This window comes from Lipomyces chichibuensis (genome assembly GCF_038497645.1).
Source record: "Lipomyces chichibuensis strain CBS 12929 unplaced genomic scaffold V1513scaffold_6, whole genome shotgun sequence".
NCBI lineage: Eukaryota > Fungi > Ascomycota > Lipomycetes > Lipomycetales > Lipomycetaceae > Lipomyces > Lipomyces chichibuensis.
Genome location: NW_027117458.1, coordinates 500571 through 524948, shown reverse-complemented (window position 1 = coordinate 524948; position 24378 = coordinate 500571). Strand labels below are relative to the sequence as shown.

Here is a 24378-nt window from a genome sequence, read left to right as displayed (position 1 = left end):
CATGGACCGAAACAAAAGCTTCGCTCTAGTATTAGAGATGCCAGTTATGTGTAACACATAAAGAAAATGAGAATCATCATTTGGTAAAATGCACAATGATTTATTAAAGTTCGTGGAAGGAAATTGAGAAATGACTGCTTACAACTTATCGGAGCTTCCTCGTATTCAACTGATTACTGAACGGACATAATTCTATTTAAACTGACCGCCATAAATGGATACGAGCAATAGCCATGCTCGGGAACACCTATTTAAGCACTGGGCGTGACGCATCCGTACTCCATGTCGTGACGAATATGCCGCAAATCTACATATGCGTTGTTGCAATATGTGACTGCTTTTATCAACTCCCAATGAACCCTACATCATGGACACCACACACACACAATACCCTACAAATTCAGTGACGGTGTGAGTCGGGGGTGCACAACGCCAAGTGCAATTGACAATCACGACATTTATACAAGCGCAAAATAGATCAACGCCGGCTCGAACGCCTCTCACATCTTTTTCCAAAGTCATATCATATCAGTACTATAATTCAATATGGGTCGCATGCACAGCAAGGTTAGTAGTTGTTATTAGAAGTGATGGATGATCGAGGAGGAAGAACTTGGTGAAGGAACCAAGTGTTCGTGACAGTACAAAGTTAACGGTGAATACAGGGCAAAGGTATGTCGGCCTCGGCGACTCCTTACTCTCGTCATCCTCCCGCGTGGTTCAAGCTCTCGCCTGAGTCTATCGTCGAGATGATCATCAAGAACGCCCGTAAGGGTCTCTCGCCTTCTCAAATTGGTGTAGTCCTGCGAGATTCGCACGGTGTTGCCCAGGTTAAGGTTGTCACCGGTAACAAGATCCTCAGAATTTTGAAGTCGAACGGTAATATTATTTTTCATCGGCATGTTCTGGTCAAGAAGAGTCGTTCTTTGTCAATGAATGCCATTTATAGAAGGGTCGAATTGAGACCTCCGGAAAAGCCATCAGCAATGCTAATATATTCAATTAGGTCTCGCTCCTGAGATTCCCGAAGATTTGTACCACTTGATCAAGAAGGCTGTCGCTGTTCGCAAGCACCTCGAGCGCAATCGCAAGGATAAGGATTCCAAGTTCCGATTGATTTTGATTGAGAGCAGAATCCACCGGCTTGCCAGATACTATAAGACTGTCGGTGTCTTGCCTCCCGTCTGGAAATAGTAATTACACCTGTTTGTGACATATCAAGGAAAATTGAGTACTAACTCTCGTTTAGCGAATCTTCTACTGCCTCAGCCTTGGTCGCTTAAAATTGTGCATGGTTTTGTGAAAATTGTTGTATTAGGATTAGGTCTTTAATGATATAAATTGTACAATGTTCTCTTATCATCATTCTGTTACAATTTCCATCTTACAGTTCAATTTGTGACCCTGAGGTGATGCCCTTGTCACTGCATTAGTTGAACAAGCTTGAGTACGGATTTACTCGGGCTTTGCTATGATACAACTGATTAATATACATGCATGCGCTGCCTTTCCAGTCTCGTCGTCACAATGCCTCCCCAATCGTCAGATTATAATTGCATACCATTTCTCGGTTGACTGTAGAACGCGTACGATTCGCTTTACTTTGAGGATTTTTGCCTGACGCTGGACTTGCTGTTCGTCGACGCGGTTTTACTCCGCTCAAGCAAATACTTCCCTAAGACCTCTAATGGATTTTCAGGTCTAAACATCATTAAAATTAGCCGTTCCTAGGGTTTGCATAACGCAGAAACTGAAGTGATACATACTGCTCCCTTGCAACAAGTCTTACACCATCTAATAATGCCGGTGTAATCAGCTCGTTTAAATACCGTCTCGTAGGCGCACCTCCTCGAACCGGTTTATTCTTGTCATCGACGCCACCATTCCCCACTGTGACAGTACCGTTTCTCCCATCCGCGTCACCGTCTTCCTCTGTGGTCGCGTGAGTGGTTTTTTGTTGTTTCCGTTTAGGTTCCGCCGAACTTTCGCGCGATTTGCCAATAGCGTTCGCACTACTTTTTAACACGTTTGCGATATTGGATGTCCCTGCAGGCACAAGCGTGCTAAATTCCTCGCCAGCTCGTTTTCGCGAAACCGGTAGCACTGGCTGCTCGACCTCCGTCTTGTTTTCCCCTTCTTCGACATTATCCTGGCGAGATATCGCTTCTATTGATCCCAGTTGTGTTGTGTCCTGACTTGGTATTGACGGCAATGGTGACGCGTACTTCATCTCGACGTCGGGTTTCGGCGAAGGAGATGGTGATGGTATGCTTGGGGCCGAACGACTCTCCTCGACACCGGATTTGGTTGATTCAGCAGGTACAGCCTCTACCGTATCCGAAGTCATGTTTTCTGATACCGGGACCTGTCCTACCGCGCTCTCTAAATTTTCTCGAATCTCGACGCCATCCTCCGCCGTATTGCCCTCATCATCTTGCCGACCAGCTGCAATCGACCGTCAGTACACATGATCAAATTTTGCGAACGCTGCCATTTTAACCCACCTTGCGGAACAGGCAACTGTGGAGCTAATAACTCAGATAACTGCATTCCGGTCATACCGTGCCCGGACACGAATTAGACGGGAGTTGGGTATATATCAAGCAATGGTCCCTGCGCTTGAAGAATGCTCTTGACCTGAGAGGCGCATTAAAAGTCACAAGAAGATATCTACTCGAAATAAAATGCGCGAGATTGACTGCTATATGGGATAAGTATGATGAGAAGCCGTCTCCGCTATGCAATGTTGGCACAACGAAATCTAGTGTCGCATTGGTAGTGATTAGCTTGAGTATCGTAGATGAAGTTGCCCTTGACTGCGCGGCTCTCGAAGTTGGGTGTGTGAGCATAAGGGTGTTGTGTTTAAAGTTGTTACCCGGCATGTCAATGAAGTGGCTTGTTTTTGTCGCAGCCTTTCTCCTCTGGTACCTTGTGGAGCGAGCTCCAGCTGTTGAAGTTAAAGAAAAGAAGTACGACGTTAATCGAACAGGTCGGCGCTGAAAGAAGCTGCAGAGAATATTCAAAATATTTGTGTTTTTGATTGCAGAAGGAATAAGGACTCTGGCCATTGAAGGAGTGCTACGTCCTCGACAATTCGACTGTGGATCACTGCGTCTGGAACGATTCACGATTACTGCCCCATCCGACTCTCGCTAGACTCTGCACATCTGTGAAACCATTCACAATGACTACCCGACGCAGTAACTATCACAATTCCATTCCGCAGCAGATGCCCATTCGCAAGGGCCAAGCCAGCATTACGACATATAGCTCACGTCTGAAAACTGGTGTTACCGCATTACTTGTGCCGCAGGGACCGTTGATTAGCACGGGCGGTACGCTACCGAGAGCAGCCAAGCGGAATTATGCTGAGACGGATGACGATGATTTGGAGGATCGGCGTGCCGAAGATGAAGGCGCCCCAATGAAAAGTCGAATGGCAATTATGACGAACCATGTATATCAGTAAGTCCCATACACTTTTCGCGTTAGTCGTGGTCTGGAGAGACAAAAGGCTTACGGAATGTTGCAGCACCGAAGAGCAATTGGAAAAAGCGGCACAGCAACCGGAAATTCTAATCCCAATCAGGATAAATCTTGATATGGGCACCTACAGATTGTCTGACTTCTTCCTGTGGAACTTATCCGAGCAACTCATTACGCCGGAGCAATTCTCGCAAATCATGTGTCAGGATTTGGATATTCCCCTACAAACATACGCGCCGCAAATTAGCCAGGCGATTAAAACTCAGATAGAAGAATACGCGCCAGTGGCCACGATCGATTTGCCCACTGGCATTCAAAACGTGATTGTAAATCTGAGCTTACATTTGGCTAAGCATTTGTATGAGGACAAGTTTGAGTGGGATCTTGCGTCCGCGGAATTCACTCCTGAGCGGTTCGCACGGACAATTGTCGAGGATATGGGATTGAGTGGTGAATTCTACCCTGCAATTGCGCATGCGATCTACGAGGTCCTGATTCGGCTGAAGAAAGAGGCTTGCGAAGGTCATTTACCTACGGAAGTTGATAATGATGCTGCGTATAATGCGGACGCCGGATGGCGGGTTGATCAAGAGGGTTTGGGGGATGAATGGGCGCCGTCATTAGAGGAGCTAACTCAAGAAGAGATTGAGCGGCGGGAAGTTGAGCGCGAAAGAAATATTCGGCGTCTTCGAAGAGAAACTGCAAAATTCGGGGATAGTGCGGATAGAGATTACAATAGTTTTTTGAGCAGCAAGCGACGGAGGAAGGCCATGTTTTAGAATGTTGGCATGATCTTTATGTATTATTTACGGAAATTGGTGTTTCATTATTGACGGGTTCCGGATTTCTGTCTTTTCAATCTAATAGTTATCTGTAAAACAGTGTAGTGTAATCATAAGTTGTGCACAAATGCCTTCGTGATTTGGACACTCGTCTTTCGAAGATTCTACTCCCAATACTAACTCAATGATTCTAATAAGTTATGCTTTATCGCTAATATTCCGTGTATCAATTTGGCCCTCGTCCTGCGGGTTAGGGCTGTATAAGTCAGCATGGTCAAATATACAGATTATGATCATGTACATTTATTTGTCCAGCACGCCCCCCGCTCTGTGTATTCCTACTGCCAGCTTTGATTTGTTTTTATTTGATACCAATGAGTTGTTTAGGCATGTTGCGGTTTGAGTAGCCACTCTCGGACTGCAAGGTTACTTAGTGTACGTTCTTTTTGAGAATTATTCTGTGTAAGCTAGAGCGAAGGGAAAGCGGGGAATTGGTATTGCGTTACCACAGGATGTCACTCGACTCGGATATCGGTCGGGCATGTATCCGTTTAAATACGCACAATCTTCGCAGATGACATACTTGTCAAATTGTTGCGTGAGCATACGGGTCTCCGATGTTAGCAACTTGGAACATCCTAATTCTGAAGTCAAGGGGGAAATTTTACCCCAGTCCCGCTGGGATTACCGGCGCCTGAATATGTTAGACTGGTTTGATAGAAGGTGCCTAGGATTCTAGTGGTTTGATTTTATTAAAAGGTCAAGCTATTGTTCGGTTTGTATGAGCTTTACTTGGTGGAGGATGGAACGAATATGTTCTTGCTGAAGAACCAGTTGAAGAATCAACAGATGGTAATAGGGAGTTGGCGAGTTGTTCGTTCCTTTGACCCGATTTTTATCAAAAGTTTTCAATAACATTGATTAAACATTCTGTCCATTATTCGGAGAATCGGCGGCTATAGGCAGTAAACCACTGCCTAGATAAACATGTCGTTACTGAATGCAACATGGCAAGTAGTGCCGGTTGGAATCTGCTTTGTCGTCGCAGACAGTAAAAACTTCACAATCACAACAGGCCCATCCCCTTAAAGTTCTTGAATCGACCCACCTCCCATTCCCTCGCAAAAACAATAGTATCTCCGACTGGATTCATTGTGAGGCACTATATACAGGGTATATGATAATGTCATAATTATTTGATAGATAGTTATTGACTATATTTTCAAGATATCCTGTCCTCGGACAGGTGCCTCTACAAAGGATGCAGGAACACACAGATCCTGACCAGTCTTACGATGAAGAGGAGTCGATGGATCTAGCTGCTATAGATATAGAGGACGTTGAGCAGTATGTTTCTGGAAATCGAAATACCAGTGTGCAACAGCAATTGGCAGGTCTTGGAGGATCTAGCGTATGTGTATTTCTATCCGCCATATTATTGTGATAGTTGGAAATGACAGTTAGTAATGACGTATAGACTACTACTGTTACTACTACTTGCGAATCCAATCGTAACGTCGAACTAGCTTCGGTTCTTTATATCGTGGATACAAACTTCGTCATTTCACATTTGAGAATTCTCAACGATCTCGTTGCTCAATATCCGAAATTCGGAAACCTACTCGTGTTTCCAGTAACAGTCATTGATGAGTTGGATGGCTTGAAAACAAATGGACCGCCATCCAAAGTCGGTTTGCAAAGTCGGCATCAGAGTGATATTGCGTTACTAGCCAGACGAGCGAATGATTGGTTGTTCAGATTACTCGCTCGTTCGGAACCGGCCATTCGAGGACAACAAATGAACGAGAAAGTTCAGACAAACTTATTTGGTGATAAGTCAATTGTAGATTGCTGTAGATTTTTTCAGGAGATGTGGCATAAACCTGTGGTTTTACTTTCGAACGATAAGAATTTATGCGTTCAGGCACTAATATACTGTGAGTGTGTAACCTTGAATTTGTTTGGATAATTAACTAAGGCTCGATAGCTATTCGAACAGTGTCTTTTGTTCCAGGACTTACGGCGAGGGAGATTTTAATTAGATCGTTGAATCTGCCACGAGATGCTATTCCCCCGTCGGTCGCACCCACGTTACCAATTCTTCAACAAACCGAACAGCGACCGTCGCAACGGACCATGGAGATCTTCGACGCGACGATGGAAGATGTGGACACATCAATGGATATCGACGAGCCGCGACCAGACTTGAACTCATCAAAACATAAATCTCGACGAGCGGTAACAGATCATCGTCGAAAGTTTTGGTTTCCGCAACCTGACCTCAAGCCTTAAGTTGTACAGGAGAATCCATCGTAGGCGCGTACACCGTCGGCGACCGCCTTGCCAATATTACATGCTATCGACATCCGCGACGGCTTCAGCCGGAGGACTAAATGTCCTGACGTATTAACAGGTCTAGACGCTAGAGATAAACGCAGCCAATCACAATCTTCAATATCAGAGTAACAGAATAACTTGCATCATTGGGCGTTCAGGGATTTGACTTCCAGGGGCATCTGTACTATAAGTCAATCAGGACGAGAAACATCATTAATTTTAATGGATATGAACAATATGTCGCCGAAGTTACCACTCGGTTTGCAGTGGACAAAACGATGCAGCGTCTACACGCAGTTCGGATAAGCTTGTATGATTCCCAAATCATACACTATGTTTTACTTTCCGAGCTGTCGTGTATAGGGCAGTAAATCGATTTATTCGATATCCTGCTCTAGAGGATGGTTGCTATAAAAACCGTGGATCATAGTACGTTCTATCTAAGGTGTGAAATGGTATTACTGTTTCCTACACTGATTTCAGTGGGTAGAATGCCTCCAGAGACCTCGCACATTCACCTTGTAATTACACAATGAGTCGTATACACTACGAATACAGTAGAATATGGTATTTGTACAACGAAGTATTCGAAAATTAGAACCGTCGGCGTACTGGCACGCGCTTTCTGCCTTGTAGTTGGGCATCCAGCTTGCGACGCCGTTCGGTGGCGATGTCTCCGGCATCGATGGGTGGGGAAGTAAGGTGCGGCTTTACTGAAGTCTTTTGCTGTTCCTGTACCGATCCTGACTGGTGCATTGGCAGCGGTGATGGGGAAGTATCTTTTGTGTCAGTGTTCTATAGATTATCATTAGTAAGTAAGAGTCTTATATGAAAGGCAGTTGTATACATACGCGTCCAATTGGCGTCGGTCGTTTACTGCTGCGAGACCTGCTACCGCCAATCATGCCCCCTCCGATCACGCCATGAGCACTCGGTGCACTCGACGATCCGCGTGACAGAATTTTTTCTTCCTCCGATGACGATGGTGAACTTCGTAGTAATTCCCCTGTTACAGTCTGGCTTTTAGGTGGAGAACTAGCTTCCGATTGTCGGGATCGACCGCCAATTATCATGCCTGGAGACTGAGATTCAGATTCAGAATCAGAATCAGAATCAGACGCGTCGTTTGCACCTTCATAATCTTCATGAGTAAGATGTTGCTTTGGCCGTGTCCGGCCCAAATTCTTCCCGCTTGTTGCGACACGTTTGTCCCCAGAGTCACTGTCCGTGTAATTTCTTCTTCTTCGCCGGCCGCCGATTACCAACTTGATCTGATTCTCGTTGCTAGAGCTACTTTCATCTTCCTCGTTTTCCTCTCGCTGCCTACTCTTACCATGTACACTTCTCACCCGACTCTCGTTATTAGAACTGGATGCATAATGTTTCCGGTTACTACTGAGACCTGGCAATGCACTATTGTTCATGTGACTTTTCCATTGATCGTCGGTTCGAATATCATTGAAATCTCCGTCTGTGGCCTCCCATTTACCATTAGCACACCACCCCCACCACTGGCTAGATTCACTGACACCACGAAAATATATTTCAGAAGCTTTGCACGTTGTCGTCTTGCTGTCCTTCCACGATTGAATCCACGTTTCTGCATTAAATTGTGCAAAAGAATCGCGGTATCTTCGAGGAGCGTACGGATTCGCATGACATTCTTGGAGGACTTCTTGCAAAGCGGAAATATGGTAGTCTTTTTCTAAAGCGATAGCTTGTAGTGCAGAGATTTGAGATTGGAGTGCTAGAGCTATTAGCACGACGCAATGCAGGTCATATCGAAAGTAGTACTTACCGTCGATAATTCCCAGGCTGCCAAGAAATATATCGCGAACAAAATTAGTTGATGGTGCAGATTGAAGGCGAAAGATCCAAACCAGGGGCATAGAACTGGCGGACATTTCCCAGGATATGGTGATTCTCAACTGGGTTGGGTTAATATAAGTTTGTCCTACAGCAATGGCAAAAGACGTACGTTTTCTTCAAACCTCATGGCTTCTAGCTTTGTACCTTCAGGCAGCTCGTTTCCAGTAAGTGAGTCAGATAATCTCGCGAGCAGCACATTTAGATTGGCCGATTGGCTGACATCCACGATACATCTGTCTTGCTAGATTTAATTAGCGTTAAACTGACAATACACAATTCTGCAGAAAATGTACCAGAGCACGGTCGATAATGTCATCTCTACTCGCTGAATCAACCCAAAAACTTTGCAGATCAGTAACTGTGAATGAATATGAATCTGTGGTACATGTAAAATGAGCGAGCAAAATCGTGGGCGGTTGATCGCGAGGTGAAACGCGTAATGGTCCCCACCGAATTTTTCCAGGGTTCTCCATTGCCTAGAATACTGGTCCACATTGGCTATCAAAATAGCTGGCGAGATCAGAAAATTGCGCTAGCTGATATTCCATGACGAATATGTTTCTCTGTTCATGATCTGGCCCTCGTCAATGTCATTCTATAATAATAGTCATTAAGGTTTACACTAGCTATATAGAGTCAAATATAGAGAAATCTTAATACACAGCTAAGGCTTCATAACTATAACAGTCGAATCTGTGGCATGTATTCAGATTCACATCCGTCACTGGAAGGAACATTTATCGCAGTTTATTGATCAAACGCAGCTATTGCTTATATGCAATTGACTTCCAAGTGTCACCATGGCTACAGCTACAGAAACGCGGTCTTCTCTCGTGCTTCGTAACGAGGCCTACAGCACGGATCTGACGATCGGTCTTCATCCATTAGCAATTCTCAACATTTCAGACTTTTACACACGCGCACATTTATCCCGAACCGATTGTGAGTGTATTTGTTGGCTATTATAGAAGAAATTGCTAACCTGATGCAGTACTCGGCGGCCTAATCGGCAAGCAAACAGGGAGAGACGTGTCGATCGAACAAACATTTGAGTTCAGATTAACAGACGGCCAAATCGACGAAGATGTTCTCAGCAAGAAACTTGCACAGTTTAGGGCATGTTTCGAAGATCTAGATTTTGTCGGATGGTTTTATGTCCCCTTACAGTTGCCCTTTGAGCCTGTGGAAGAGCTCTTACCGGTGCATCAATATCTCGCCAAATTTCACAATGACACACCACCGCTTTTATTGATTTTGAATCCGAGCGCGGAAGCAGTAATGAGCACGCAGAGGCTACCAATAGCAATATATGAGACATTATTTAATGAGAATGGCAAGCCGCAGTTCGTGGAGGTACAGCACCGGATCGAAAGTTCCGAGGCCGAACACATCGGTGTGTTGTACGTGGCGAAGCAGGACGCTGTTGTAACTGCTGAGAAGAAGGATACAATTGAGAGCTCGTCGAGCGGGCGCAGTAAAGCAAAAGAAAAAGTGAAGAAAGACGACGTGGGTGACAGTACGATGAGCGGTAATGCGGAAGAGGTTGTATCTCAATTGAATAGTCAAGCCAACGCGGTGAAGATGCTGCACTCTCGACTGCAGGTTTTGCAGCAGTATTTGGATCATGTTGGGTCTCTGCCTGAGGATGCAGTTACTGTTGCGGACTTCGAGATTTTAAGGCAAATCGATGGATTAGTGGGCCGCTTGAGCACAGAGAACTTGGCGGATGTGGCACAAGGACAGCAGATTGACGGGCTTTTGGCGGGGCTACTAGGATTGGTCACGAAGGGTGTGAAGTATGGCGTTGAATTAAATGCTAAGCGGCAAATGTTGGACGTCCAGAGGGGTCCTGCAACTGGTGGTGGTAGTGCTGGGCCTGCTGTCATGACTGAAAGAATGAGTCGGTATTGGGAGGGCATGAAGTGATGGAGAGACACGTGATACTGTATAATATGTACTCATCTACGGATCATTATCTAGACTGCAAGGAGCCTTGTATAGAGGAATGGATCCCGAATATACAATACCAATGTTATATATATTTACCAAGACGACAAAGAAGCTTCCTCGAGCACCCTTTCCTTGACATCGTCAATTGTCAGCGTAGGTTCTCGTCCTGATACTATTCGATCCCGCTCGCGAATTGCAATATTCCGCCCTTCCCTTAATAACAGCACTACATGTCCCATATCCTCTGTATCGACGTCAAAAGCTTCCCACCATTTCTCTCCATCCAACAACTCCACATCTGCCTCACGTGCTGCAAGCCATATCGCAGTAACTGCAATAACGTTGGGTTGGTGCAAAATACATATTTTCGTCTTCATTGTATCATTGATGTAATTCCACGCCCTTTGCGCAATGATCTTCTGCCGTTCATTGTCGACATTCATAGCGACCAGATATTCGAAGCACAGAGTATATGGTGTGACAACATGCATATCAAAAGCAAGTGTGGTCAGTATCCGCAATTCCCAGTGATCCAACACCTCCGTGCTGGCGTGTGAGTACTTCCGTTTTGGAATTCGTTTCCCACCGACCGCCAACGGATCCTCGCAGGCCGTATCAACGGCAGCCAGAATGGCGTTGGGCCGCAGCGGGATTTCACAAGTTTTGGAAGCGATATAAAGACTTGCTGCAACTGTATCGCGTATTGAGGATTCAAAGAATCCTGCCAGTAGGTGGAATCGGTGGAAAATGATCGCCGAGGTTGCGATTGCTGGTGCCGGGATATTCAAGATTGCGCCGCCTATCTGGATGAGACTGCCACCAAGGAAATGGAGAGATGATACTAGTGAAGGAGTTAGACCGCGAGTCTGTGATTCTTGAAGTTGAGAGGGCGTCGCGAGGGCATTGGTCAGTCTGGTCAGTTCTACCCGTTTGTGCAGGTCCATGGTCGTTGTTGACGTTGAGTTCGGCTCGCTAACCGATCAAAGTTGACCTCATCGGTTTGATCCCAAATTTCAATCCCCACACTGCACGCTCACACATCATATTGATCGCAATAAAGCAGCACAATGGTCACCACGAATTTTCCATTACCTTGGAATAACGGACCAAGGACACAAGAATTCGACGACTGTCTCGCATGCAGGCTTACTTCCGCCACGTTATTCACTGGCTTAGGCGCATATTTGCTTCTACGGAAACGATTTCGAGATCCCACAAGTGATTTTTACAAGAACGTCAAACGAGAAAATGTCAAATTCGTATCCAGGAGTGTTAAAGTAGGCGGATTACTCTGCATCGCTGTTGGAGTGTTACGGGCTGGGGATGGCGTGTTATGGCGGAAGGACAAGCCATCGCTGCAGCCTAATAGCGGTTAAGATTTATACATCATCAATCTCAGGGAATTATTCCAACGTGATCTGGACACCGTGTTTTCTTGTATATACGCACTCTTTATTTGTCAATATTGTATAATAGTTATCGTCGCTTGTCTCTAATTTTAATCTTTGAACCGTCGACAACGCCATAGTACTCTATCTCACGTAAACTATCCTCAAATATCAGCTCTGTCCCATCATCGTCTATTAACACTAATTCGGCAAATGCTGCGGGTATCTTATACCATTTGGATACTAAAATCTTAAGCTTCTCTACTGTCAAACCACGGGGTATTTTTCGTCTTTTCTCTTCGCCTTCAATGAGAACAACAATTCCCAGTACACTGGATTTCTTAGCCGCCTCGGAGTCGACCGGCGGGCCGTAAATATCGCACAGCTGTTTCCATCGTGGAGAATCCAGATCAAAGTCCGGGGCATGCCTCTTCGCGACTTTTGACATGAAAAAAATCTCTGCGTTCATGCGCTCTCTCTCATCGATTTTCATGCCATTAAGGGCAGTCAAGCTGGCCCATCGCGCAATAACAGCAAGTTGCACGTCGTCATATGCGAGACCATCCATGAAGGGGTTCCATTGTATTCTCACATCTGTTATGGTGGTGAATTGAGAAGCTAGAGTGTCGATGTCTTTCCATGCCTTGAGATTGTTGTGGCGGAGATCTAAGGCTTTGAGATTCGGTGTATACTCTGTCCCTGATGTTGATTGTATTTCGCTTATTGAATTGTGGGATACATTGAGCGATGTTATAGGCAATGTAGCACCATCCGGGGACTTCAGGGACGGAATTGTTGTGAATCGGTTGTATGATAAATCTAATGATTGAAGAGATCTCCACGTCGCACTGAAGTATATATCTGCAAAATCGAGGTAGTTACTGGCTAGACTACATTCTCGCGCTGCTGGGAACAGTTTCGGAAGGTTGGAGATGGATTCCAGCGGGATCAGCGTCGACGCGAGCGAAATGACTTGTATATTCAAGAACGCATGCTCATATTCCTCGGGAAGCTCCCACGATATAATTCGATTTCCGTTAAGTCGCAAGAGCCGCAGTCTGGGCAGTTGAGCGGCAATCTTGGCGACGTCGACTAAATCGTCAAATAAATTACGGGAGAGATCCAGATCCTGGATAGAGGGACAGAAAGAACACAATCCATCGGATGGATATGCGATACATTGCTGATCTAGAGCTACCAGACTTAGTTTATCAAGCTGTCTACCCCACTTATCAGCATCTGAATTCATGAGAAGGGTGTATAATTCCAAACTCACGCCTGTAATTTCCGGATCTTGTCAAAGCCAACTCGTTCAACGACCTTGTTGCCAAATGTAATGTCAATCTTCTCCAATTCATCCACTTCCTCCGGTGCATACCGCTCCTTTAATGCCTCCAAAAATGATCGCTTCTCGTCAAATTTGCGGCCGACTTTCACAAACGTCGCGCTATTTGGCACAGAAGTCTCGAAGTATGCGACGCCATTATGGGAGCCGGAATGCTTGCCCCGCGTTTCGTCGTCCCATTCTATGCCGAGCGCAGTTGTGTTGGGCCATACGGGTAGTGGACCACGATAACGGAGTGTGCCGAGGTGCGATTGAAGGGAGATGCGTGTGGGGATGGTTTCCATTGTCAATCACCGGGCTTGACTGCGAATTGCACGGTCTTGGACCTTCACCAACCGCAAGGAAGGTGACCCCTGAATTCCGACGTATTTCTATCTTCGGTAAGTTTAATGCAGCGACGAGTTCGCATCAAAGATCTCAGTTCTAATCATTAAATTTCTAATATACAAAACATGATCTCTAACAGTATAAACTGCGTACAAAATTATCCTGCATGCTTCAATCGTACGTCAGCTAGTCATAACAACTTGCTGCCAAAAATCGGGAGCGACAACAAAACGAGCCAAACGCTAAATATCGCACAATGTAGAATTTCGTGACATACTTCAACATGCAGAGCAAGTATACTAAATGAAAAAAACGTCGTTAAACGACAAAATCAACCAATTAATGAGTTCAACCAAAGCCAATGACAATATCCGTTCCTAATTAACCAGTAACATTTTTGTAAGCCCAAAACTATATACGAGATGACGAGTTTAGTCGAGAGTGCCCCTTGCCCACTTTTCAGTATCTAAATTCATTTTCTTTGCCTGCAAGACAAAGGGGTCGGTCTATAGCCATCAGTATATCGAATAATACTACCAAAATTGCATAGGACTACTCACTAAAAGATCTTGTGGAGTTGGCCGAGCGTCGACATCCTTTATGAGACATCTACCGATGCATGCTCTAAGATCTGCGCTGAAATGGCCTTCTTCAGGAAGCGTAGGTGCAGGCTCGTTGACAATCTGCTGTAGGAGATCCAGAATGCTGAGAGGCGATGGATCATCTTTGGCGAACGGGAAATGCCCTATGGCAAGTTCAAGCAACATCAAACCAAGGGACCACACGTCACTCTTGACCGAATATGCCGCACCCTGGATACGTTCCGGAGACATATACGTCGACGTGCCCACGAATGTATCTGCGATGGAGTTGATCAGTTCGCCTGAAACGCCAAAATCACACAGCTTGATTTGCCCATGAGAGTTCACGAGGACGTTAGACGGCTTTACGTCCCTGTGAATAATGCGATTCAAGTTATACAGATATGTCAACCCCTCAACAACAGCTTCAGTGATTTTGCCGAGAATATTTTCTTTGAGCGGCCCCATTTTCTTTAATATACGATCTAGGGAGCCACAGTCCATGTACTCCATGCACATGATTACATCGCCCTCATTTACAAACGCGCCGTAAAATGAAACGATATACCGACTTTGACACTCATGCATGATATGCAGCTCTCGCACAATCTGCTTCCGAACGGCGGGCTTGGCTTCAATGTGTATCACCTTCTTCGCCATCAATGTCTTAGTGGGCAGATGCACGACTTTGGACACCGTGCCTCCGTTTCCGGCGCCTAGCTCTACCAGCGTCTTGAGATCCTCTGTTCGCAGATCGAGTCTGAATTCGACGCCAACTTCTAGAGTAGCCAGTTGCTGGACAAGATTGTTGTGGTAATACAGCTCCGCTGGACCGCCAGGGACCTGTGCATCTCCGAGCGAGGCAAGAGGCAGATCGTGCTGAGACCGCGAGCCGATGCGATTGGTGACTGTGTTCAAATTGGATGCGGAGAGTGACGTTGCACTTGTGGACCGAGACGGGATCAAGCCATCGAGGGACACTGGCGTATGGGGATGCGACGCGGTTGCGGCGGTCGGGAGGGAGAGTTGCTTGAAGTTTCGGCGTTTGAGGGATTTCGTACCCGGGATGGCCGATACCGGGATCGACGGGGCGGACTCTGTCGCGTTGGTCGATGTGTTCTCGGATGAAGCGAACGGCGAATCAAAGGCGGACGCGGGTGGGGTCGCATTGAAGCATGAGCTGGGTTGATCGTAGCGGTCTGCGCGTGTGGCATGGCTGACTCGGGGCGAGGTGGTTGACTGCATCGACGCGAGCGGGTATACGAGGGGCGCTGAAACAGGGATCTGGACGGGGACCTGGACAATTGACGAGACTCTGCGAGGGCGTGCGAACGGTGATGGCCGCGACTGGGTCTGGCTCTGCTTCGGTTGCTGTGAAGTGGATGTGGTTTGCAACGCGGGGGGCGACGAAAGAGGCAGCGGCATTGTTGAGCTGCTCGAGAGCTGTTCGGCAGCCAAGTTTGTATTCTATAATCGAAGGTGAGTCCAAAGTGTATATGTGTGTTATCTTTAAATGCGTTAATGTACCTCTTGTAGCTGAGGTGATCCTCGTTCGAACGCGCCCGGGAACTGCGTGCTCAGACCTGCGCCGGTAAACTTGTTTAGCGTACGTACTATCACTAATCTCATAGAAGCTAGCCACTCCTCCAAAAAGTCGTCCACCATCACTGTAAAGCTCAGCAACAACTCAATCTGTGTGATCCCACTATGAGCGATTTCGTTGACCGCACCGCTCAGCTCGACAAGAATGGTGAAGACGACGACAGCCCGCACGCGTCTGACGACGAACTCTACGGCGGCGCGGACGACAACACCCACAAATCGCGAAGACGCGATAGAAGCGACAATGTTGATGAAGGCAGTGCAGAAGACTCCTCTGATGAAGAGGAGGATGACGACGAGGAGGAAATAGCAAAGGTACGATTGTGCTCGGAACCGGTGATTCTAGGTCTGGCCATACGGAACTGTATGCTAACACCGGATTTGCTCAGGTTCGTGAGGGATTCATCGTGGATGACGACGAAGAAGAAGACGAAGACATATCAGACGGTGAACGAGAACGGCGACGTCGTCGCAGACGCAAGCGCAGAAGAAAGGAAATGTCCGAAGGTACAGACGACGGGTTATCCCGCCACCGCGATGATGAGGAACTGGACGAGGAAGATCTCGATCTCGTCATGGAAAACACTGGCATGAACGTCCGGCGAGAAGAAGAGGTAAATTAGCTGAGTTGAGTTGCACTGGATGAAATTGATTAATCGTTATAGCGCTCATCGAAACGGCAACGGCGAATCGAAGAAGGGCTGACTGACATTTTCTCTGACGAAGAGAAAGAAGATGACGAACTTCGCCAGGCGCCACGTCGCACGGTCATGGACGAATTCGAGGGTTTCATTGAGGAAGACGAATTTTCCGATGAGGAGCCACAGCAAGACATGCTCGCAGACTCTAGAAAGTTGTCGAAGGTCGGCCGAGGACCAGCAGCAATTCCAGGCGTCGACGAAGAGCAACTCGGCGAGATATTTGAAATTTTCGGTGATGGCGAGGAATATGCCTGGGCACTCGAGGCCGAAGAAATTGAGGCGGCGGAAGAATATGACGAGGACAAGCCGCTGACTGAACTAAAAGATGTGTTCGAACCTAGCGAGCTTGCTGAGCGTATGCTTACCGATGAAGACAATGCCATCCGCGCGAAAGACGAACCAGAGCGATTCCAGATCATGCGAAAAGCATTCGCAACGTATGAGCTTAGTGAAGAGGAATACGCGCTTGAAGAGAATTGGCTGGTTTCGGAAATGGTTTTCCGTAAGGCAAAATGGCTTGCAGATCATCCCCAATTGGACGGACCACTTAGAAGGGCCATAAGAAAAATACTCGAGTTTCTTGTCAAGGATCAACTGGAGGTGCCATTTATCTGGCAGCACAGACGCGATTACCTCTTGCATGAGCACGTTCGTGACCGTGCGGCAGCTGCATCAGATGAATTTTCAGCGGAGCCACTACTTCTTCAAGACGATCTGTGGATAATATTACAGCTTGACGTTAAATTCCATTCGATAGTGGAAAAGAAGCACAGTGTCGATAGATTGTGGAGGACGCTCGGTGTGAAGGACAGCGTGTTTGATGACTTCCTAACACATGCGGAGACATTACAAGACTACCAAGACTGCTGGGATTACCTACAATTCCGCTACTCCGCTCGTATCAAGGATATTGCTGTGACGCAGACGAATGGCCATACGGAGGCAGAAGATGGCGAAACGAACGGCGAAGGCGCGACTATACATACGTTCGCCAAACGTCCAAATTCGCGGTACGCATTATTTGAGCGCATCCGCTCCGGAAATGTGTACAGCCTTGTGCGATCGTTCGGCATCACAGCCGACCAATTTGGTCTCAATTTTGCTGAAGATCAGAAGTTGCATTTCACAGATGATCCGTCAGATTTCCCTCTCGATCTCGCGGATAAATATACACAAGCAGACCCTCAAACTCTGGAACCTCCAATGTATGAAGACTCCGAGGCAGCATTTAATGCAGCCAAAGGAATGTTTGCCGAAGAAATTTTCCACGACCTGCAGACCCGGAACTTTCTGCGCAAGAAAATCATTCGCGCACTCGTGCGTCTCAATATTTATGCGACGGATAAAGGAAAGAAGACGATCGACGAGACGCATCCATTTTATCATTTCAAATATGCGCGGAACTTGGAAATTAAAGATATTCTCGATGACCCGGAGACGTTCTTGGAGATACTGCAGGCTGAATCACAAGGGCTAGTTGATCTCCGGTTCAAGTTATTTAAGTTCGAGGCATTTTTCAATAAAGTGCTTCAGAATTTCTTGTCAGACAACGTTTCCGATATCGCGACCGCGTGGAATAACGAGCGCAAGAGTGTTTTGAGGATGGCGATGGATAAGCTCGTGTTGCTCATGTGCCGCGAAATTCGTGAAGATTTGCGTACACAGTGCCAGACAGCTGTTGCGATGAAATGCCGGGCAACGTTGCTGCAGCGGCTGGATCAAGCGCCATATAGACCTGTCGGGTTCGAACTTGGTACTACGCCGCGGGTCCTTGCTGTTTCGAATGGCATGGGCGAGCCCGGTAAAGATGCCACTGTGAGTGTCTTTTTGGACGACCAAGGTCGCGTTTTGGAGACCATGAAGCTCGGTGACGTAAGGGATGAAGCTTTCAAAACGAATTTAGTTGAGATTGTCAAACGGCGCAGGCCTGACGTGATCGGCATCGCAGGATTTACTGTCGCGTCGAACCGACTGCGTAAAGAGATCTTGGACGTCATTGCGAATGAGAACTTGAATGTCTCTGCCGACGATGAGAGCGGCAAAGAAGAGCCGATTCCATTGTTGTGGGTCAATGACGAGGTTGCCAGGTTATACCAGAATTCGCCTCGTGCGACGGAGGAGTTTGCTGAGTTGGCCCCCTTGGCGAGATACTGTATTGCTCTGGCGCGATACATGCAGTCGCCACTGCTCGAGTACGCTGCTATGGGCGCCGGCATCGTATCGATTGAGTTCCACAGATTGCAAAAGCTGCTGCCGCAAGATTTATTGCGCGAGATGCTTGATTCCGCGTTCATTGATATGGTGAACCTTGTCGGCGTTGATATCAATGAGGCGATTAAAGTTCCGTACATTGCCAACCTGCTCCAGTATGTGTCTGGGCTGGGCCCACGAAAGGCGTCGGGCATGTTGAAAGCAATTGCTGCCGGTGGGAATGGATACTTGAACGATCGGTATGAGCTGGTGACGAAACACATTGCGGGCAAGAACATTTTCATGAACTGTGCGTCTTTTTTGCGGATTCCGTGGGAAGAACAGGATGCCGCGACTGCTGCGTACCGAAACTCTGAGATGACAGAGATTTTGGACTCGACGAGAATCCACCCGGAGGATTATGAATTGGCGCGCAAGATGGCGGCTGACGCGTTGGAGCTGGATGAGGAGGATCTCGTTGATCTTGATAATCAGGGCGGAGTCGTTGCGCAGCTGATGGACGATGATCCGGAGAAGTTAAATGAGTTGATTCTGGAAGAGTACGCGGAGGAGCTACTCAAGAACTTTAATCAGCGGAAGCGGGCGACGTTGGAGATGATTAAGGAGGAATTGCAGCGGCACTATGAGGAGTTGAGGAAGCCGTATAAGCTGCTTTCGGAAGAGCAGGTTTTTACGATGTTGACCGGCGAGACGGAGGAGACGCTTGCGCAGGGAATGGTTGTGCCTGTGAATATCCGGAAAGTAGCCGACAGGTATCTTGTTGCGCGGCTGGCCTGTGGCATCGATGGGAACATCACGGCGATGGAGATGACGAGCCGGACAGACATGCCGTATCCTTCTGCGCTATTTTACTACGGACAGACAGTGCGCGCGTTAGTCAAGCATGTCAACTACGGCACGTTCCAAGCCGAGCTGAGTCTTGTTGAGGAAGCGGTCGAGGACGCATTAAAACATCCCGTGTTGCCGTATGCTAAGAAAGAGCGAGAACGGGACAAGTGGGATGAATACGAGGAGGACCGGGACCGTGCCTCGTTCGCCAAGCATCTGGAGAAAGAGCAGCGGGCTGCAAGAGTGATCAAACATAGGTTGTTCAAGCCGTTTAGCGCCAAACAGGCGGAGGATTACCTTGCGCCGATGCAGCGAGGGGATCTCGTGATCCGTCCGTCGTCAAAGGGGTTCGACCACATTGCGATCACGTGGAAAGTTGCGGAAGGCGTGTATCAGCACCTTGCTGTGCTGGAGCTCGAGAAGGAGAGCGATTATTCTCTGGGCAAGGCGTTGAGAGTCGCCGACAGCAAGTACTCGGATCTCGATGAGTTGATTTTCATGCACGTGCAGGCAATGGCGCGTAAAGTTGACGAAATGATGAACTCTGAAAAGTTCCAAAGGGGCACGAAAGAAGACGTCGAGCGATGGCTTACAACGTACACTGAAGCTAACCCGAGGCGATCCAACTACGCGTTCTGTCTTGACACGAAGAATGCCGGGTATTTCTGCTTATGTTTTAAGGCTGGGTTGAACTCGAAGCTCGTGATGTGGCCGGTGAAGGTTATTCCGAACGGGTATCAGTTGTTGAACGCAATTTATCCGGATGTGCAGCAATTATGTAACGGCTTCAAGGTGCAGTATGCTGCGAAGATGCAAAGGAAGAGGTGAATGGAAAAGGACGTACACAATTGGACTTTTGTATAATGAGATTATGTAAATATGTCAAAATGTAAATTATGGAATAAATATTATGATGACGAAATTGTCTATTCAAATAATCTACTAAGTAGTCTAGTTTATACCAAGATCGAGATAGCGTTTCCCAAGGACACCACGAACATGACAAACGACGAAGGAGTAATACACATGGATGCCAATACAATGCAATACAAACAAACAAACAAACAAACAAACAAGCATTCTTTAAGAAACAATGCAGGCTTTAATTCCACAGAACCCAGTATCGTCCTCGGCACGAGGAGCTTGTTTGTTCGCAGGAGGCTTCGAGACGACTTTGCTATTAGAAGATTCGGGAGTATCCTTGACGCCCGCAACCGCGATCTCGGTAGTGGCACTGCCATCTATTCAATTGAAAGCCTTGGCGACGATGCTGTAGAAGGACCGGCCCTGGCTCGACGCAATTTCCAGCTCAAGGTTGGTTGGTTGGCGAGAGCCATGGGGTGCCGGCGAAGGTGCCGGCACCCCATGGGGATGAGCCGTGGACTTCGGTGAGGTCAGCCATCTGTGGGAATGCATGGGAATATCCGAGCGGGACAAAAATCATGCCGTGGTGAGTGTAAGTCGAGAGCGCGTTCAAGACAGTAACTTCTTGGCCACCTCCGGGGGTACCAGTAGAGACGAACTGGCCAACGTATTTACCAGCTAAAGCGCCACTCGTCAATCAGGACAGAGCGACTCAAGCCAGACCGTCGCACAGATCGAACGAACAGACAGACAGACAGACCGCCAAACGTCAAACGTCAAACGGCCAAGCGCACTCCCCCTGACCCCAGACGCCAGACGACCCCGTCAAGACACAGTGCCTCACGTGCCGACTGTTGAAAAAGGGAAGAGCGCGACATAAGAATAAGGTTGCCTGCTTACCTATATCATATTTTACATAAGTTTGATAATTCTCACCCGTAATTATACTGCAGAAATCGGCCGAAGCAATAGCCGATGGTACTGAGAAGATTTTTGATAAGGCTGAACGTACGCCAAGGCCATGAATAGATTTTTCTCCGCCTCGGAGTCGCATGTCCTGAGAAGCTGGCTCCGACATTTCCTCGCTCACAGTGTAGCACAGAAATCCACATGTCGCCTTACTACCACCGGACGTTGCGTCTCATGTACGAACAATTGAAATGAGACTCAGCAATAAACTGCAACGCGAGCGTAGAACGCAGACATATAGACTAGAAACTTGCCCCAGCTTGCCCAATCTCCTCCTTCCTTGCCTATCGCGCTTTACACGTTCAAACCAACATCTTCATTACAACTCTTCGTTAAGACCACGTCTCAATATGCCATCTCAAGGACTCGCCTCAGACACCCTGGTGCGCACGACAACCGGCGATAAACCCGTCGGTGATATCCAAATTGGCGACTACCTTTACGATGCAGCAAATCGGGAAGTCCCTTGCATCGGTGTTGCACAACCTGTCACTGGTGCCCTGAAGAAGATCACGTATACGGAATTTGACTCGAGTGCAAAATCGTCTTTCACATGCACTCCGGGGTTTCGACTTTCTCTTACTGCGGCCTACACAACACCCAGCATGACAACGAAACCAAACGCTGTACAATGGTTTACTCGCTGCGAGCGACCGCACACGCTACAGGGCGATGGCTATCTAAATCTGGATGCCAACTCTTCATCAGTGGAGTTGGACGACCATTCTGCGTTTCGGTTTGCCGCTATCAGGAAGTCTTTTGACAGCTTTGCCTGCGGTTGTAAAGCATTTCGAAGGGTAAAGCCCCATTTCACTACCGAATCCCAGGCACAATTGGCGCATTCCTTATTGCGTGGCAACCGTCATCATGTTATGGATCCCCTAATTGTCAGAGACGGGGACAAATTCATCCTCACACTGGAGGAGTATGGACGACTCTGTAATAACGAAGTCAAGCGCGCTCACCTACTTCTCTACCGTGCTCCACTTTCATTTGATCTGTCCACTGCCTTCACGGACCCACAAGATTTGCCGCTTGATCCCTACTTTCTAGGATTATGGCTGGGTGACGGCGATGCTGGCAGAACACGAATTTCCTCCGCGGACCCTGAGATTGCTGCTTGGTTGCAGTCTTACGTCGACCGGCTGAACAGTTCCGCCAAAGAAGGAGCTCCTAAACTCCATTTGGCAAAATATTTGCACCATCCTGCAGGCAGGAAGATCGGAAACTGCGGTGTAACCAACATTGACACCTTCATGTACAGCATCGCATGCTCTGAAGGTAACCGGCCAGGGTGTAATCCCGTTCTGGATGGTCTCCGGAAACTCGGGCTCTTGCACAACAAAAGCATCGGCATTCCATCCTCATACATGAATGCCGATGAAGACACGCGCTTGGCGGTCATTGCTGGCTTACTAGACAGCGACGGCACGTATAGGAAGAAAGTCAACAATTACCGACTGGTCCAAGCGACAGAAGGGCACAAAAAGATAGTATACGACTTAAAGGAGCTGGCCCGCAGCTGCGGGATCTGTATCACCGGCGTACATGTAGAGATGAGAAGGAATGAGTTGGTACCCGAAGGCAAACCTGCCTATACAATATGTCTGGGTAAGGGTTCGCACAAATTTCAGAAGTATCTGTTGCTGGATCGCAAGAAGATGGACCTAGAGAGGCGCAAAGTCAATCAAGACATCCGCCGTTTCACGATATCAGACGCGTCTAGTGGTGAATATAGAGCAATTGAGGTCAGCGGGCACCAATTCCAACTCGCCAATGGTCTTGTCGTGTATAACTAGAGACCGCCAGTGGTGTCCCAGAACGCTTTCCATTGGCCGGGGAAGTTGCCGTAGCGGGTTGGCACGCCGAAGAGGAAGGCGTCATAGTCAGGGAGAGCGCGGGCAGTCATAATTGGGTAGTCGGGCTTGGGAGGAGCGTGCAATTTGGCGAGAACTTCCTCGGACAGGGTTTCTTCGATCTGGTAGATATCCACGCGACCGCCGGCTTCCTCGATGCCGGCCTTTTCGGCTTCGGCCATTTGGGCGATGTGGCCGTACATGGAGTAAATAATAATCTGTTTTTTAAGTTAGCGATAAAACCTTAGTCGTGCAAAAGGTGGAGTAAACATACAGCAACTTTAGGAGGCATTGTGGACGATTGAATGCAATTGAAGTGCAGGGGGATAGCAGACTACTATTCTGAGAAGACAAGACAGAAGGAGAATGTTGGAAGGACTAAGGGACTATATAAAGTGCGTGGAGAGAAGGCACAATGGGCTACAACTAAACTTTGAAAGAAGGTTCGAGGAACCAAGGCACCAATATTAATAATGTGAGTGTTTGTCACATTTAGTCAATGATTTCATCTGTTACGTCATTTTTAATCAGCTATGGGAGACTTGCTTGGTGGTGGATTAAACTTGACAAAGGTTTTGTCAGACGCCACAATAGTAAACTCTAGTAGTCGGGTTAGGGCCCGGCCCAGGCTCGGCTCTCATCCGAGTCTACACGGAACAAGTCGGTAGTTCGGATCAATTAGCGCACATTAATGCTGTGCACTTACGCCCAATGTGTGCAAGTCCATGTCCTGCCAGCCGCTTTGCCTTCCATAGCGATTTGATCATTAGAGCGGTATATGCCAGTAAACGAAAAGGTTGCTGAACCATTGCCAACATTGGAACACGAGCAAAAAAAAAACCCAGAACAAGCTGCCTCGGGTCCCTTACGGAGTTTGCTGAGACGAGAGGGGGTTAGGATCTCTTCCTTCATTCGGCAGCTCGGGATATTGCACTGGGCTAAATATCGACGCCAAGATATTTTAAATCCTGGAGTTCTTTGCTGTGAAGCGACTATTCCGACTACATTCTACTCGGGCTACTCAATTTTCGATATGCATAATCATCATCTATTCCATGTACGGCCATATCGCTCATACGGCGTTAAGTTCAGTGTTGAGTCCGCAGACGGCTCCGCCTCCGACCATCTCTGACCGGGTTCTCCCTAGTCCAAGCCAAGATGCATGCGCCATTAAAAAATGACTACCCAATCGCGTCAAATAATAAGCTCACGTCCCATGAGGAATCGGCAGTCTGCCGTCATGTTCGTGTCCACCGCCGGCACCCAACAAGGCGGGCAGGAC

The 24378-nt window shown here is 47.5% G+C and overlaps 13 protein-coding genes across 13 annotated transcripts; 6 read left to right on the top strand and 7 right to left on the bottom strand.

The window, feature by feature from the left end:
- Positions 1 to 442: 442 nt before the first annotated feature.
- Positions 443 to 1363, top strand: V1513DRAFT_483565 (40S ribosomal protein uS15). The gene is made up of 4 exons (XM_066900423.1): positions 443 to 567; positions 666 to 879; positions 1007 to 1193; positions 1250 to 1363. Exons 1-4 carry the CDS (start codon positions 547 to 549, stop codon positions 1281 to 1283), a joined length of 456 nt encoding a protein of 151 aa, XP_066755169.1. The 5' UTR covers positions 443 to 546; the 3' UTR covers positions 1284 to 1363.
- On the bottom strand, positions 1300 to 2788 carry V1513DRAFT_411460 (uncharacterized protein). Its single transcript, XM_066895730.1, has 3 exons — positions 2505 to 2788; positions 1767 to 2445; positions 1300 to 1701 (listed from the first exon to the last, which is right to left on the bottom strand). Exons 1-3 carry the CDS (start codon positions 2557 to 2559, stop codon positions 1599 to 1601), a joined length of 837 nt encoding a protein of 278 aa, XP_066755168.1. The 5' UTR covers positions 2560 to 2788; the 3' UTR covers positions 1300 to 1598.
- A 150-nt stretch (positions 2789 to 2938) lies between these two features.
- V1513DRAFT_463036 (uncharacterized protein) lies at positions 2939 to 4428 on the top strand. Its single transcript, XM_066899954.1, has 2 exons — positions 2939 to 3465; positions 3533 to 4428. The coding sequence occupies exons 1-2, from the start codon at positions 3185 to 3187 to the stop codon at positions 4263 to 4265; spliced, it is 1014 nt and encodes a 337-aa protein (XP_066755167.1). The 5' UTR covers positions 2939 to 3184; the 3' UTR covers positions 4266 to 4428.
- Positions 4429 to 5529: 1101 nt separating this feature from the next.
- Positions 5530 to 6560, top strand: V1513DRAFT_423870 (PIN domain-containing protein; the record flags this gene model as incomplete). The annotated part of the gene is made up of 3 exons (XM_066896058.1): positions 5530 to 5679; positions 5746 to 6205; positions 6256 to 6560. The coding sequence occupies 3 exons, from the start codon at positions 5530 to 5532 to the stop codon at positions 6558 to 6560; spliced, it is 915 nt and encodes a 304-aa protein (XP_066755166.1).
- A 439-nt stretch (positions 6561 to 6999) lies between these two features.
- Positions 7000 to 9030, bottom strand: V1513DRAFT_440189 (XRCC4-like factor-domain-containing protein). Its single transcript, XM_066897324.1, has 5 exons — positions 8768 to 9030; positions 8584 to 8715; positions 8404 to 8533; positions 7457 to 8352; positions 7000 to 7400 (listed from the first exon to the last, which is right to left on the bottom strand). Exons 1-5 carry the CDS (start codon positions 8945 to 8947, stop codon positions 7200 to 7202), a joined length of 1539 nt encoding a protein of 512 aa, XP_066755165.1. The 5' UTR covers positions 8948 to 9030; the 3' UTR covers positions 7000 to 7199.
- Positions 9031 to 9143: 113 nt separating this feature from the next.
- V1513DRAFT_440187 (uncharacterized protein) lies at positions 9144 to 10524 on the top strand (the record flags this gene model as incomplete). Its single annotated transcript, XM_066897323.1, has 2 exons — positions 9144 to 9416; positions 9466 to 10524. Coding segments are annotated over exons 1-2 (1072 nt in total), but the record flags the coding sequence as incomplete, so codon positions are not given.
- Positions 10432 to 11470, bottom strand: V1513DRAFT_440186 (cyclin-like protein). Its single transcript, XM_066897322.1, has one exon. It carries the CDS (start codon positions 11366 to 11368, stop codon positions 10517 to 10519), a length of 852 nt encoding a protein of 283 aa, XP_066755163.1. The 5' UTR covers positions 11369 to 11470; the 3' UTR covers positions 10432 to 10516.
- Positions 11471 to 11856: 386 nt separating this feature from the next.
- On the bottom strand, positions 11857 to 13542 carry V1513DRAFT_440184 (uncharacterized protein). Its single transcript, XM_066897321.1, has 2 exons — positions 13089 to 13542; positions 11857 to 13032 (listed from the first exon to the last, which is right to left on the bottom strand). Exons 1-2 carry the CDS (start codon positions 13439 to 13441, stop codon positions 11901 to 11903), a joined length of 1485 nt encoding a protein of 494 aa, XP_066755162.1. The 5' UTR covers positions 13442 to 13542; the 3' UTR covers positions 11857 to 11900.
- A 373-nt stretch (positions 13543 to 13915) lies between these two features.
- Positions 13916 to 15310, bottom strand: V1513DRAFT_375526 (kinase-like domain-containing protein; the record flags this gene model as incomplete). Its single annotated transcript, XM_066894902.1, has 2 exons — positions 13916 to 13990; positions 14045 to 15310. The coding sequence occupies 2 exons, from the start codon at positions 15308 to 15310 to the stop codon at positions 13916 to 13918; spliced, it is 1341 nt and encodes a 446-aa protein (XP_066755161.1).
- Positions 15311 to 15668: 358 nt separating this feature from the next.
- Positions 15669 to 20326, top strand: V1513DRAFT_463028 (SH2 domain-containing protein). Its single transcript, XM_066899953.1, has 3 exons — positions 15669 to 15982; positions 16057 to 16281; positions 16333 to 20326. Exons 1-3 carry the CDS (start codon positions 15773 to 15775, stop codon positions 20233 to 20235), a joined length of 4338 nt encoding a protein of 1445 aa, XP_066755160.1. The 5' UTR covers positions 15669 to 15772; the 3' UTR covers positions 20236 to 20326.
- Positions 20327 to 20716: 390 nt separating this feature from the next.
- On the bottom strand, positions 20717 to 21349 carry V1513DRAFT_463027 (uncharacterized protein; the record flags this gene model as incomplete). Its single annotated transcript, XM_066899952.1, has 2 exons — positions 20717 to 20949; positions 21208 to 21349. The coding sequence occupies 2 exons, from the start codon at positions 21347 to 21349 to the stop codon at positions 20717 to 20719; spliced, it is 375 nt and encodes a 124-aa protein (XP_066755159.1).
- A 241-nt stretch (positions 21350 to 21590) lies between these two features.
- V1513DRAFT_430213 (uncharacterized protein) lies at positions 21591 to 22966 on the top strand (the record flags this gene model as incomplete). Its single annotated transcript, XM_066896341.1, has 2 exons — positions 21591 to 22851; positions 22875 to 22966. 2 exons carry the CDS (start codon positions 21591 to 21593, stop codon positions 22964 to 22966), a joined length of 1353 nt encoding a protein of 450 aa, XP_066755158.1.
- Positions 22967 to 23035: 69 nt separating this feature from the next.
- Positions 23036 to 23388, bottom strand: V1513DRAFT_423860 (putative Per a allergen; the record flags this gene model as incomplete). Its single annotated transcript, XM_066896057.1, has 2 exons — positions 23036 to 23314; positions 23371 to 23388. The coding sequence occupies 2 exons, from the start codon at positions 23386 to 23388 to the stop codon at positions 23036 to 23038; spliced, it is 297 nt and encodes a 98-aa protein (XP_066755157.1).
- Positions 23389 to 24378: the final 990 nt, after the last annotated feature.

Bases quoted from the DNA above. Each gene is read 5' to 3' on its own strand.
- V1513DRAFT_483565 (XM_066900423.1), top strand. From the start codon at position 547: ATGGGTCGCATGCACAGCAAG. The intron at 568-665 runs GTTAGTAGTTGT...CGGTGAATACAG, and splicing joins TGGGTCGCATGCACAGCAAG to GGCAAAGGTATGTCGGCCTC. The intron at 880-1,006 runs GTAATATTATTT...ATATTCAATTAG, and splicing joins CAGAATTTTGAAGTCGAACG to GTCTCGCTCCTGAGATTCCC.
- V1513DRAFT_440189 (XM_066897324.1), bottom strand. From the start codon at position 8,947: ATGGAGAACCCTGGAAAAATTCGGTGGGGACCATTACGCGTTTCACCT. The intron at 8,716-8,767 runs GTACATTTTCTG...AATTAAATCTAG, and splicing joins ACATTATCGACCGTGCTCTG to CAAGACAGATGTATCGTGGA. The intron at 8,353-8,403 runs GTAAGTACTACT...TAATAGCTCTAG, and splicing joins CAGCCTGGGAATTATCGACG to CACTCCAATCTCAAATCTCT.
- V1513DRAFT_440184 (XM_066897321.1), bottom strand. From the start codon at position 13,441: ATGGAAACCATCCCCACACGCATCTCCCTTCAATCGCACCTCGGCACA. The intron at 13,033-13,088 runs GTGAGTTTGGAA...TAAGTGGGGTAG, and splicing joins AAGATCCGGAAATTACAGGC to ACAGCTTGATAAACTAAGTC.
- V1513DRAFT_463028 (XM_066899953.1), top strand. From the start codon at position 15,773: ATGAGCGATTTCGTTGACCGCACCGCTCAGCTCGACAAGAATGGTGAA. The intron at 15,983-16,056 runs GTACGATTGTGC...GGATTTGCTCAG, and splicing joins ACGAGGAGGAAATAGCAAAG to GTTCGTGAGGGATTCATCGT. The intron at 16,282-16,332 runs GTAAATTAGCTG...TAATCGTTATAG, and splicing joins ACGTCCGGCGAGAAGAAGAG to CGCTCATCGAAACGGCAACG.
- V1513DRAFT_463036 (XM_066899954.1), top strand. From the start codon at position 3,185: ATGACTACCCGACGCAGTAACTATCACAATTCCATTCCGCAGCAGATG. The intron at 3,466-3,532 runs GTAAGTCCCATA...GGAATGTTGCAG, and splicing joins ATGACGAACCATGTATATCA to CACCGAAGAGCAATTGGAAA.
- V1513DRAFT_440186 (XM_066897322.1), bottom strand. From the start codon at position 11,368: ATGGACCTGCACAAACGGGTAGAACTGACCAGACTGACCAATGCCCTC.
- V1513DRAFT_411460 (XM_066895730.1), bottom strand. From the start codon at position 2,559: ATGACCGGAATGCAGTTATCTGAGTTATTAGCTCCACAGTTGCCTGTT. The intron at 2,446-2,504 runs GTGGGTTAAAAT...GGTCGATTGCAG, and splicing joins ACAGTTGCCTGTTCCGCAAG to CTGGTCGGCAAGATGATGAG. The intron at 1,702-1,766 runs GTATGTATCACT...AATGATGTTTAG, and splicing joins AGACTTGTTGCAAGGGAGCA to ACCTGAAAATCCATTAGAGG.